This window comes from Rhodnius prolixus, unplaced genomic scaffold, assembly GCF_049639745.1.
Source record: "Rhodnius prolixus isolate KJV_2025 unplaced genomic scaffold, Rpr scaffold_12, whole genome shotgun sequence".
Taxonomy (NCBI): Eukaryota; Metazoa; Arthropoda; class Insecta; order Hemiptera; family Reduviidae; genus Rhodnius; species Rhodnius prolixus.
This window is the reverse complement of record NW_027411635.1, coordinates 6,349,413-6,363,279: the sequence shown is the minus strand read 5'-3', so window position 1 is coordinate 6,363,279 and position 13,867 is coordinate 6,349,413. Positions and strand designations below refer to the sequence as shown.

Sequence of the window (13,867 nt, the reverse complement as noted above, 5' to 3'; positions counted from 1 at the left end):
TCTACACCCGTAATTCTTTAGGTTACAAAAGTGAACTTCTAAGTAACGGTTCAAAAGCTGTTTGGTATAATTTCGTGAATATGTGATATTTTGAGCTTTGGCGATCATAATAGGGAACCATGTTAACTCGATAGGTAAATGGATAGAACTTGCATACTCAAATTGATTCAATAAATGTTTTACTTTAGATTGTAAAATTCTTCAGTCTTACTACTTAAGTAAGCTTCTTAATACTTACTAAACTACTTAATTAATTAATTTATCGTTAATTACTTTCATGTAATGGAACCCTAGTGTAACCAAAACAAATAAATAAACTTATTATTTACACCCTTGCACATAAAAATAATTTGCAAAACTAATATTAATGTAAATATTAGTTATAGTATTTTCATTGGTTATATTATTTTTATGGATGGATATTTTCTTATTACTTTTAAGCAATATTATGCAAGGGAATTTAAAGAAAATTGAAATAAATACCGTTTGTAATTATTCTGGACAAATAAATGAAAATTTTCTATTTTCACTCTTTTTGCACTGGATTGTCCCTCTGAAAAGTTAGGCTCCTCCTTTAAAATGGACGAAAATAATTCCATTGGTGTTACTGCCGTCTAGTCGGCGTCCCATAAAAAAAAGAAAATTGTAGACTTGAAGCAATTTATTGATAGATTTGAATTGAATAATTACTTCATATTGATTGAACAAGCGATTGCATGGTGTCTTCAGTAGATTCAGAAGTTTGCGAGATTAATTTAACATATCTTGTGTAGGCCAGCCGCTACCTCGTACGAACTACACTTCTATAGAGAGCCACTTACACACACTCAAGCACACACTCACACACACGTACATACACTCACAGATAGATAGGACAACTAAACTACTAGAACAAAGCTATGATAACAATAAGTCTGATGAATTTACTTAACGGATTTACTTAACAAAATATTTGGTACATGAATAAACATACATACGCCGCATGGGCCGCAGACAAGAAAAGTCGCAGGTCAGCAAGAGGGAAACTTGGCTTTTCTACAAACTCTCAATCCTCGTCTGTATTCCAGCAAGTCCCAACTCAGAATGCTCGAAATTCAATAAAATACTTTTCTTCCAATAAAACCCAGCTGTGCTCATAAACCTAGCAACTAATTCTAGTGCCCAGTTACATTATCCCCCCCTTTGAAGAAAAGTGGACTCCACTTTTCAAGCTCAGGGGAGGTAGTTGACTCCGCAGCTTCTGGTTCACTCCTAGTGCCCCTCCACATGGGCAGCTGAACCTGGAATCTTCCTGGTAGCTCTCTTCGCAGTTGATGCGATGTAGGTGTATCCCATTGGCGAGGATATTGCCACTTCTCGAACTCTAACATCTGGAAAGCTATCGCTCCGAGGGCTCCTCTTGCCCTACCATTTTTCCCGCACAGCTTCCAATGCTAATCCTCCCTTCGGGTAAGGTTTTCAGGGTGAGTTTCTTTCTTCCTAGTGCCTCGACGATCTCATTGCCTATGTTTGTGGCTTACGTAAGGCAATCTTCAGCCATATGATCTCCCCTGCTCAAAGATACTCCGCTCTTAGATGGCTGACTGGATTTCTGAGTTGGCCTACCAAAATCTCTCTTTGCTGGTATTCAGCTTGTGGAACATCCATTTTGAGCTTACTCTGTAGATCCTCTCATTTTCCCACGGCCATTTCTCCGTCCACATCCCCACCGCCGCACACGCCCATCCATATACTGCTCATCTGAGCCCGAGTTATCAATACTAATACTTTGGTTTTGTTTCATAAGCTTATATTCCAATAGTTTTGCCGTCAATCAGTAGGTATGAGAACCGAATCTGGTAGTTCGCCGTTATTCATCCTCCATGCACTCTCGACGATGCCTCGGCCGCAGATTGATCCTAACCTCCCTAGGAATGGAGTTAGATTCCTGCTCGCTCTCCTGCCCACGTAACAAATAAGGAGACCTTGGGTTTTCTGTTGGATCCCACTCCCCGGAGGTAGGATGCCACGATGAATCTCCCTCTGCCAACGTAGATTCGGAACTTTCGGGGGCGTCTTCTTCCCCCTCTTCTACCGCCTCACCCGGTGTGGATGGTGCTAGGGAGACTCTGGGAGGGGTTTCACTCAAGTCTTCCCACCACCCTTGTTCATTATCCGCCGGGGAATTACTACCTGAGGTGGTTGGTTCCTCTGCAACCCTTGAGGGGTGAGCCTCTACATTTGCTTGCCCACTACCATGGTCCTCTCTGGCCTGATAGGCAGGTTTGAGGCGGTTGGCATGTACCACATATCGACCCCCTGTATTCAGAGCCAATTCATAGTCACAGGGAGGAAGTTGTGCACTTATCTCATGTGGCCCGGTCCACGGTTTATAAAATTTTTTCGCCTGACCTTGTGGTACGGCCGGTTCCAATAAATACACTTTGTCGCCTACGCGAAATACCCGGTCCTTCTTCCCCGCGTCATAGAAACGGGTCCACGACTCTCGGGCTTTAGCCTCACTCCCTTTGGCCTGGGCATACGCCGCAGAGAGCCTCTCTTTTAACTGCATCACATAGTCCTCCACTGACGCCGCCCGTTGCTGCCAAGTATACGGAAAATCAAATGGCATTTCAAAGTCTCGCCCATATAACAAATAGTGAGGAGTAAACCCTGTTGACGAATGCACAGTAGAGCGGTACGCCATCACAACAAATGGCACCCATCGATCCCAATTCCGGCCGTCCTTTCGAACAAAGTGGGAAAGAGAGTCAATTAGTGTCCGATGCATACGCTCCACTATCCCATTGCTCTGGGGATGGTAGGCGGTGGTCTGCAGTTTCTTTATGTGCAGCAAGTGGCAGACAGCTTTAAACAAATTGGACAGGAAATTCGTACCTCTATCGGTCAGAACCTGACGAGGGGCCCCATGTCTTAAAATAATATTATGAACAAATGCCCGAGCAGTCTCTTCAGCCGTTTGCGTCCTCATGGGGATAACCTCTGCATACCTTGTGAAATGGTCAACCATAGTAAGGAGGTAGCGGTTTCCCCTACTACTTAGCGGGCACTCCACCACGTCGAGGGAGACCAGCTCGAAAGGATAAGTGGCTTCATTTACCCGGCCCAATGGTACTGCTAATCCACTCGGTGTTTTACGTTCATTACACGACTGGCAGCTCTTGACGTACAGTTCCACATCTCTGGCCATCTCGGGCCAAAAAAAGTTTTCTTTAATACGAGTTAACGTCCTCTCTATACCGGGATGGCCGGACCAGGGGGTGTCATGATGGGCTTTGATTACACGAATTCTCTGTTTAGCTGGTACCATTATTCGCCACTGGTCTTCCTGGGCTTTACCATCCGTCCAGTACAAGAGCCCGGATTCGTGAACATAGGTTTTCTCCGGCCAGGACTTCCTGGTTTGGCTACACCAGCGATCTTTAGACTGCTCTTGCCCGAACTGGTCGCTTTTCCCCGTGGCCCACTGCACTTCACCGAACAACTCTGGCTTGGAAGCTGAAGCGACCCTTCGACTTAACCCGTCAGCGTTAAGGTGTTTAATCCCTGGTCTATGTTCCACATCATACACGAATTCGGACAATCTTAGGGACCAACGTGTCAATTTCGCGGAGGGGTCTTTCAGGCTTAGCATCCATTTCAAAGCAGCATGGTCTGTGACGAGTTTAAATTTCCGACCTAAAAGATAGCAACGGAATTGGGTTGTGGCCCAGACCACTGCTAGCAATTCTCTTTCAGTGGTGGAATACTTTTGCTCAGCCGGTGTTAGTTGACGGCTAGCATAAGCCACTGGTCTTTCTTGCCCCGCACACATTTGGGAGAGTACTGCTCCTAGCGCTATCCCCGAAGCGTCGGTCGCTAATATAAAACTGTCCCGAAAATCTGGGTATACTAACACTGATGATGAACACAGTGCACCCTTCAAAGACTCGAACGCAGACTGTTCCTCCTTGCCCCAAGTGAATGCCACATCTTTCTTTAGTAACGAGGTAAGTGGTTGCGCAAGGTCAGCAAACCCCTTTATGAAGCGGCGGTAATACCCCGCAAGACCCAAGAAACTCTTTACTTCTTTCGCAGAGTTTGGGGCGGGATACGAGTTGATGGCGACCAATTTGTTCGGATCTGGCTTTACGCCTTCCGAAGATACAATATGCCCCAAGTACTGCACCTCTCGCTGTGCAAAAGCACACTTCCCAAGATTTGCTTTCAACCCCGCACGCTCCAAGCGATGTAGTACATTACTTAATCGTCGGCAATGTTCTTCGAGAGTAGGACTGTAGATAATTATATCATCCATGTAAACCAGGCACTCCTCCCCTTTGATTTCCGACAATAATTGGTCCATTAATCGTTGAAACGTAGCCGGCGCATTAACCAGACCAAAAGCCATCCGTTTGTACTCAAAATGGCCCCCTATAGTTGAAAAAGCGGTTTTTTCGCAATCCTCTGGGTGGATGGGGATTTGGTGGTACCCACTGGCCAAATCGATAGTGGAAAAGTACCGACTTCTACCCAAGTTCTCCAACGTTTCCGTTATCAGTGGTAAAGGATAGGGGTCTACTTTCGTGATTTTATTAAGCCCTCTAAAATCAGTACAGAAACGGTACTTACACGTGCCATCCCTACTCTTCTTTGGAACTAACACGATCGGGGCGGACCATGGGCTGCTTGAAGGTGCAATTACCCCCTTATCTAGCATTTCGCGGAGATGTTCTTCTACAATTGGTCTCTGATTATAGGGTACCCGGTAGGGACGCTTGATAACGGGGCCTTCCTCTGTTGTCTTAATTCTATGATACACAGGTAACTTGCACCCTTCTGGCCCTGGCTCCACAAAGACTTGTAGATACATTCGTAGCACTTTCATCAATTTACCGCGATCACCCTCGGCCAAGTGGCTTAACTTCCCAATACATTCGACTTCCACTTCTCCCTCTGGGACCACTTCCTGACCCACGGCACCTACCACCTTCGAGTGAGACGATTCGCTTCCTAAGTCCACCCTCTCCGCTGTTGCTACCCACTGACCCTTCCCAACATTCACTTCTGACTCCGTTAGGTTTATCACTTTCACCCAAACCCGGCGGCCTTCAGCCCGGTTTAAACTCCTCGCTATCCTCAAGCCCCCTTCAATCGGCATCAGGGGTTCTAAAAGAATGTCCCCTTCCAGGTCACGGGCTATCTTCCCCTCCACTAAGCATTCGCTGTGACCTGGTATCTTCTGACAGCGTGCTACCTTCACGCCGATCTCGCTTGCACTGCCTTCCCGAGACCTGTTAGGGTGCCTTTCCCTGTTCTCCTGATTGTCCGTCCCATAGGACACTGCTTTCTCCTTGCAGCCATTCTCCACCAGTGCTACTGACGGGTTTCTGGGTTTAATTGCGACCTGACCTCGGCCAGCGTCTACAACCAACCCTAGTTTCCTCATTAGGTCCCAACCCATGAGACCATCCCCGCGAGTGGCTACCGCAGCGATCACAAAGGTGTGGTTCACCCGGCTCCCCTCTACAAAGAACTCCAGTTCCTGTTCACCTCTAATGGGTACCGAACTCCCCGTAACTCCTGTTGCTTTAATACGGGACTGCTTGACTACCACTCCAGGAATTGCTTGTTTTAAAATGGAAATTTCTGACCCGCTGTCAACAAGTAAGTCCAACCGACTCTTTCCTGTAAACACAGGTATTGTTAAACCCTTAGACTTCCCCGTTGCTACACTTGGCACCAGGGCAGGGGCCCTCGGTTTTAACGGGCATTCGACGTCGGGCCATCGGTCGAGCCCTCCGCTTTTGGGTGCGGGCCTGTTCCCTCATAACAAGTCCTGACTTTTGCTAAGGTAGCTCGTCGAGCGCAATCTCGCGCATAGTGTCCCATTTGGCCACAAACAAAACAGGCTGTCTCCCTTTTTGAGGGAGCAGCCTCACTGCGTTGGTTACCCCACCCAAGGCTCTTCCTCCTTCTCAGATCACATGACTTTGCAAAATGTCCCGGTCTCCCACAACGAAAGCACATGCTCCCTGATCGTTGGGGCTCCACTGTTGTCTTCCCTTCTAGACCGGAACTTCCTTGCACAGCCCAGATTTCCCGTGGAGAGGTTGACTTCACCCTCACTTGCTCAATACGCGAAGCCCGTGCCACCGCTTCGTGAAACGTTTTCGGGGGATCGTATTGTAGTTGTCGGCTTGGTTCTCCTTTGAGCCCTTTTATATAGGCAGCCATAAGAATTCTTTCAAGCTGAGCCCTAGCCCACCCTGCTTCCGCTACTGATGCCGAGATAGGCAATGTTTTCTCCCCGACTTGCCGACACCGATCTGCAAACTGACGCGCATCTTCACCCGACAGTTGTTCAAGAGAGTTAAGCTCCAACAGCTTTTGCTCAGGCGTAGCCTCCCCCACAAAGCGAGTTCTAATCACATCAACCATATCCACAAATGTCGCCGTGGGTAGCAATAGCTCCGGTCGACAAGCCACACAATCTGCTGCAGCCCCTTTTAGTTTAAGACGACATATCATAATTTTATCCGCCTCTGACCACCCGCCTCTTTCGGCCACTAAGGAAAAATTTTGCAGAAATTGGTCAATAGGCCTATCTGATATGTCCCCACTCCAAGGCATGATTAAAGATTGAAGGGAAAGATCTCGCTTAACCCCCCCTTCATTAGAGGATAAGCTTGCTGCTTCCCTTTGGGAGTTCATCCCGCGCACCTCCTCTTTCAACCTGTCTACCTCCTCCTTTAGTGCCTTCACCTCTTCCATAATTCCAGAGCACTAATACTAAGGACGGGGAAACGTTACGGGTTTCCGACTATACCCCACACCTGACACCAATGTAGGCCAGCCGCTACCTCGTACGAACTACACTTCTATAGAGAGCCACTTACACACACTCAAGCACACACTCACACACACGTACATACACTCACAGATAGATAGGACAACTAAACTACTAGAACAAAGCTATGATAACAATAAGTCTGATGAATTTACTTAACGGATTTACTTAACAAAATATTTGGTACATGAATAAACATACATACGCCGCATGGGCCGCAGACAAGAAAAGTCGCAGGTCAGCAAGAGGGAAACTTGGCTTTTCTACAAACTCTCAATCCTCGTCTGTATTCCAGCAAGTCCCAACTCAGAATGCTCGAAATTCAATAAAATACTTTTCTTCCAATAAAACCCAGCTGTGCTCATAAACCTAGCAACTAATTCTAGTGCCCAGTTACACTAGCGATTGCATGGTGTCTTCAGTAGATTCAGAAGTTTGCGAGATTAATTTAACATATCTTGAGAGAAAACTAAGAAACGGCCTTAAAGTTCAGGTAGATCTAATCTTTCGTTCAACCAGTAAAGAATTGATTGGCAGCTTACTTGTTTGGGAAAGCAAGAAGTTCCTGATGCGGCTTTTCCGGTGCAACAATGTTAATCATGAATGGTGATGGGACATACTGGTATCAGCAGAAATGTTACCAACCTACTGTCCAAGAATGATACAGCTACTCCATTCATTGGTTCAGAACCTACCCTAGGTGTAACCATCTGCACGATCTATCTAGGTAGAACGACTCTTAAGCAACGGCTGTGGAGAGAGCATGACAATTTCAGGAAACTAATTTTTGGACTATTGAGGTTAATAATAATTAAGGTTAATTATTGAAGCATTGATTGAGACTTGTGGCAAAGCTGTGCAAAGACGCAAATGAGGAGATCTTTCATAAAATCATAAAAACAACTGCTCATAATGTGGGTAGAAAAACAAAGTAAAAGGAGTTCTATTTTAATTGTTCGGTTTTAAGTTTAATTGACTTAACAAGTTCAAGGGAGAGAAGATGACTGAGGGATGACTAGTTAAAAAACCCAAATTATAACTTTTAGCTAGAAACTTATGAACTATAACCCTACCATCTACATTTGTGTGGTGTTTACATTTTTACGTTTATTTTTAAGTAAATTTGGAAGTGTTATAATAATAATTACAAGTAACTGAAAGTTGTGTGAGTGTTTCACACCTGATCTTATTTTATTTTCACATTAGAACTTCTGGTCAAACGTCAGCGAATTCCAACTCTTCGAGGTCACATGCAGTCTTTCAAATCACTCTTCGAACGGCTGGACTACAGAAAATTTTCGGCAAGTTTTCTTTAATTGATTTAGCTGGCAATGAAAGAGGTGCTGACACATCCTCGGCCAACCGAGTCACAAGTGAGTTATAAAATGAGTTTTATTAAACATAAGGCAAACTGTATTAGATTTTTGTTGTAACTGTTATCACAAAGGATTTCTTGTGTATTAATTAGAACCAAAAAATAATTTAAATTGTACATCCTAGGTGCGTACGAGTTGTAATGTCCATTTTATTTTTATTTTTTCGCTGGCTACAGATGTTAGTGCAAAAAATATACGATGAATTCTTTGTAAATGCATGTAATCCTCTCCAAATTACTGTTTTTGCAAAGGTGGCAAGAGCAAAATTTCTAACACTAGGCGTTGAGCTACACGGGGGCGCCCCTCATCCTAAATTGGGCTTGCGTGTGTGATCTGTACATTGCTTACCACTGTCTAACCGGAGGCGGTGGCTCCCTCTTTATATATTCTGTTGTACCCTGCACTGAGGTTGTGTAGCTGCCGCTAGAGAGACCATTGGTCTTAGTACGAGGCGCGATTCAAAATTTCTTGGAATATATTTCATTAAAAACATACATAAAAAATAACAATTACTGCCTCTATCAACTTCTACATCTATCACAGCGAGATTGCACCTCCGAAGTTATTTATTTTTGTTTACCCATCCTATTCCTTGGAACTTCTCTAGCGAATCATATCTTCGCTCTTTCATCCGCATCTTCAGCTTAAGAAATTAAAAGAAAGTCACCCTGCGTTAAATCATGGGAGGGTAAGAAGGAAGTGGCCATGTAGATGCTAGAGGCAAAAAATTCGCACAGAATAAGTAATGTGTGAGTGTTGCGTGATCGTAATGCTAGTCAAATGAGTTGTTAGCCCACATTTAATTACATAATCGGCAAATTTGATTTCGCGCACGCCTTAGTAAATCCCTGTAAAATTATCCATTTACGGGCAAAAGCATGTTTCCACGTTAACTTCTGCGAATGATTTTCTGAACATTCCATCATCTTCAATTGACAATTTACCTTCTTTCAATGCTTCATGAGTTTCTTTTGCAGTTTTTCCTAATATAAAACGAAATTTAACATAAATTCTTTGCTAATTCAAATCACTGATATTCACGAACATATCTTAAAATAATTACCAAACTAACTTGTTCTCTTAAAAAAAGGTATTACAAGTTTTTCTCTTTTGTAATTCAACTGTAAATTTATTTATATTTATAATACATATACTTTTATTTTTTTATGCCATACAACTGTGTTTTTAAATTAAATAAGTTGAGTGTTCAACATTCTCCCACCCTTGAAAAGGTTTACATACAAATTTAATCGTTTACTATCAACAGTTTTTTTCTAATAATATATCAGAATCAGTATATGTGATAAGTTCCTTCTTGAGGTTTTTTTTTTTTTCTAAATCTCTGGGAGATACAGCCTCTGCGCAGTCTCTTAGGATAACTCTTTGAGATTTTTATCCTGGCCTATTGATTTCTTTATATTTCACTGGAATCACCTTGATGACAAGGAAGGTTCCCCTTTGTCCAATCAAGACGTTTATTTATTCAAGGCGATTATCCTAAGGCAAAAGACCTAGGTCACAGAAAAAACCCAATCCAGACGTTTATACCTTTCATCCCCTATGAGTAAGCGGCTCCAGAATTTCTTCATTCTCTCTTAAAAATCCTGTAAATTTCACATAAAGCGCTTTCTTAGACCTTGATTCACTTGAAAAATAGATATTGTCACCTTTACTCATGTTTAATTTTTTCCAAACTGTAAGCCCTTTAACTGCAATCTCACTTGATGTCATCAAAATTGAAGGTGCCTTCTTTGAGGCGTGGTTCTGACCGAAGTGAAAAATGGATTCTTAACATCTGGGAGTGGAAAATCCTCCATAAGATATTTGGAGCGGTGAAAGTGAAGGATTCCTGGAAGATGACAAGCAATGAACTTTGAGAATTGTACGGCAAATCAAATCTGGTAGCATATTTAAAACAAGTTTGCCTTAGATTGGTGGCTTTGTAGAATGAACGCCTGGTTCCAAGATTCCCAGGAAGTTGTTGCACGGGACGCCGGGAGATAGAAGAAGAAGGGAAAGCAGCGCTTGCGATGGCTGGATGTCCTACAAGCTGATCTGAAACCTGGGTATAAATAGATGAAGAATCAAGACAGAAATGAGTGGTTAGAAGTGTTGCCAAGGTCCTTAAAAGATTGGTGGGCCAATTTAATACTGATAGTTAATTAAAACATTCTTCTTTCAATTCACGTTTAATTAGCTCCAATCCATCGCATCGATAGTTCTTATTAAGTTTTGACCTTATATTGTTAAAATAATTATTCTTACCCTTTTCTTTTATTGTATTCAAGAAGTGTTTTCTTCGTAGAAACACGCATGTTTCATTTCAAGTGTGAGATTTCATTTCAAGTGTTTTTAATGTATACAAAGTTTCGGTTCCTAGAATTTATCCTAAATAAGAATTGGTGTTTCATAGAATACTCTTAAATTATGGAAGGCATCGATGCAAACCTCCAGTATAATCTGTGATTTGATTTTCCTTAAGTTTTTGTTTATTAGTGACGTCGCAAGTGTATTGGATACGTGCAGATCATATCAAATCTAATAATGAAACGTCTTAACTTGCCAGCTAACTTCTCTGACACGGCATTGATTTCTGTCTCGCTATGAAACATCTGATAAAACTTTTTGAATCTGATCACTTTTGAAGTTAATGAAGAACTCTAAAAATTGTTTTAAATTTTTCATTTTCAAATAGTTCTTTTCCATTAAAGTACTGCAATCATAAATATTCGCTTCTGTTGAACAGTTTTTATCTTCCTGAGTTATGTTCATTTTTTAAATGAATATCTTTTCAGTGATGTTTTGTTTTGTCGCAAACAATGTCTGTAAAAACTGTTTTGAACTTTCACACCTTTTCTTCACAGGAAACATTGTTAAAAAATATACCTTACCGACTTAGTAAAAATTTTTTACACGTACCCATTATGTATCCTTTTTTTATCTAATTAACTTATCATTTGGCTGCATCATGTATGTAACTGGCTTACTAAACTATAGGCCTTATAAACGTTTATTTTAAAATTGAAATAAGTCAATGAAGATTTATAATGGCATAAAATATGTTTGGCGGCAGAAAATCTCATGCACCTTTGTTTGCAAGATTGATTTATTTGAAACAGTGGGATATCTAACAAATCCCTCTTAATCACAACGTTATACCTGGGAGAGAAACGTTACATTCTTTTGAGGAGTTCTATTTATCATTAAAGTATTTAATAGATATCTAACAAATCCCTCTTAATCACAACGTTATACCTGAATGAGAAACGTAACATTCTTTTGAGGAGTTCTATTGCATCGATGCAGCGGGATCCGCGAGATGAGCTGATGTAGTGGAACGGCTGTCAGGTTAACCACCTTTTCCATTCCCCAAACGTAACGAAGCCGTGCCTTGTGAGGAACTGAAGGAGGAAGGGATTGATCTCGCCGAACGTTGTTCTCTTCCACTCAATGGACTCTCGATGTGTCTTAGTATCTTTCTCGGCGTGCTCTGTTTCTGCCCAAAACGCATTTTAATTCCTGGTCACGATAATAATAATAATGTCCAGCTGCTGACCCCTAGATTTTCTCTTCCTAGGAGATTCTTACATCTCACTGTCCATTACTGGATCCAGTAATGGACTGTGTTGTCTGTAGCGGAAGAACTCTGCTGGAAGCTGGCAGTGTACTGAAAAAAGCTCCGGGCACCAATAACCACAGATGTTGACGCGCTTTAAATTGAATAAAATATAATAAATTGAATTCCCACACGGAGGTCCCGGGTTCGAATCCAGCTGCTGACCCTTATATTTTCTCTTCCTAGGAACTTCTTACAGCTCACTGTCCATCACTGGACAGTGTTGTCTGTAACGAGAGAACAGTGCCTGGAGGCCGGCAGTGCACTGAAAAAGCGCCAATAACCTCAGATGTTGACGCGCCTTAAGTCATTAAAGAAATAATAATAATAGCCTAGCGTTATCCATTTTTGTCAGAACTAACTTTCGATGTATACTAGTTTGCCAATAATAAAATTAGGAGGTCTTTCAACTTGTGCGCACCTCATACTTTTTCCTTTTTTGTGTAAAATAAAGAATAAATAATAATTGTATAAATAAGAGAGAATTTTATAATTTAAAAAAAATAATTATTCTGACTTAATTAGGAATGGAGGGGGCTGAAATCAACAAGTCACTGCTAGCTCTAAAGGAATGTATTCGAGCTCTTGGCAGGAAAGGAGCTCATTTACCCTTCAGAGCGAGTAAACTAACGCTAGTACTACGGGACTCTTTTATTTGTGAAAACACTAAGACTTGCATGGTGTGTATGTTTTTAGTATTATTTACGATTTAAGTCTGTAATACTTATAATACATAATACGACTAACATTAATATAATTATAATACTTATAACAAGATTTAAGTATTATAATTATTTATAGTTTCTTTTATATTTTTTTCAGTCAACATTAATTAGTGTATTGCTGAAAAGTCTTAATATTTGTTTATTAACAACTTCGGAATTATTATAAACAAGCTTAGCCAAAAGTGCAGCACCAGAGCTTCATTTTTTCCAATTTGTTCGACTTGATATTCCGTGGGGTACTGTTGTTGTTTATAGTAAGATTTTAACCTTCCAGGAAATGAGTTATTCGGTAGTGCTTCCTTTCTTAATGGATTTTTCACTTTTTCTTTTAACTTCGTGTACTAAATACCGTGTGAATATTTACCACTTTAATTTTAAATATTTTCTCAGGGTAAAGGATGTTTCAAGAAATTCAAAGGGAAGTTTAACATCAATCATCTATCTACAATGCACGCTTCTATTAGCTATATAATATGAATATAAATTTATAGCTTTGATAGAACACAATTTTTGATGAAAATAGTGTAACAGAAGTAGCTATTTTAAAGAATAGATTTTTTTTTAATTACGTGGAAAGCGACTCTACCGCTTTTCTCTAAACTTGAGATACTAACAGGCCACACAATCCTATAATTTTTCTTATTCAAACATTTTTCGAGTAAAAATATTTTTAGGGGATTTGGTTTACGTTTGATTGCTTCACAAGTGCATGATAATGAAAAAGTGTGCTGTCTGCCATCCTGTAATGAATATCGTTAAATCTTACCTGGAAATGTTATACCTACCACTTACATGGAGCGTGCACTTTATATTTAATATTTTAAAATAGTGGTTAATTGTTAATTTAAGCAATTGCAGTTTTAGAGTACTTGACATTTTTGGCCAAGGTTATCCATATTTCAGAATCATATAAAAAAGACTACATTTTAGATTATAGAACTTCATTATTATTATTTGAAATCTTATTTTTTAGATAGCAATGGTTAGTCCAGGAATGAGTTCATGTGAACATTCGCTAAACACTCTACGATACGCGGATCGTGTTAAGGAATTAGCGGCGACTGATTTGCTACAAGAAGGTAGCAATGATGAACATCGGGATGGGCACGACGATGATTTAAACCATGATGATCTTGCTGCCTTAAGATCACTAAACGTAAGTCCAATTTTTGGTGGCTAAGTAAAACATTTACTTAACCTTTACCTAAATACTGTTGCTTTAAAAAAAGGATTTAAAACTCATTTTTAAATAAACTAAATTCATATTTGGATCTTATTGTATCACACGCACCAACTAAAATACAAAAATGAATTTTGTCCA

General features: G+C 41.0%; 1 protein-coding gene across 2 annotated transcripts in view; it reads left to right on the top strand.

Moving 5' to 3' along the window:
• Nucleotides 1-13,867, top strand: part of Klp10A (kinesin-like protein 10A) — a 63,414-nt gene that overhangs the window by 39,022 nt on the left and 10,525 nt on the right. For both annotated transcript variants that reach the window (XM_074143121.1, XM_074143120.1), the window contains 3 exons: nt 8,036-8,202; nt 12,347-12,501; nt 13,520-13,702. In XM_074143121.1, coding sequence (XP_073999222.1) covers nt 8,036-8,202; nt 12,347-12,501; nt 13,520-13,702 — 505 coding nt within the window. The remainder of the gene's footprint in view (nt 1-8,035; nt 8,203-12,346; nt 12,502-13,519; nt 13,703-13,867) is intronic.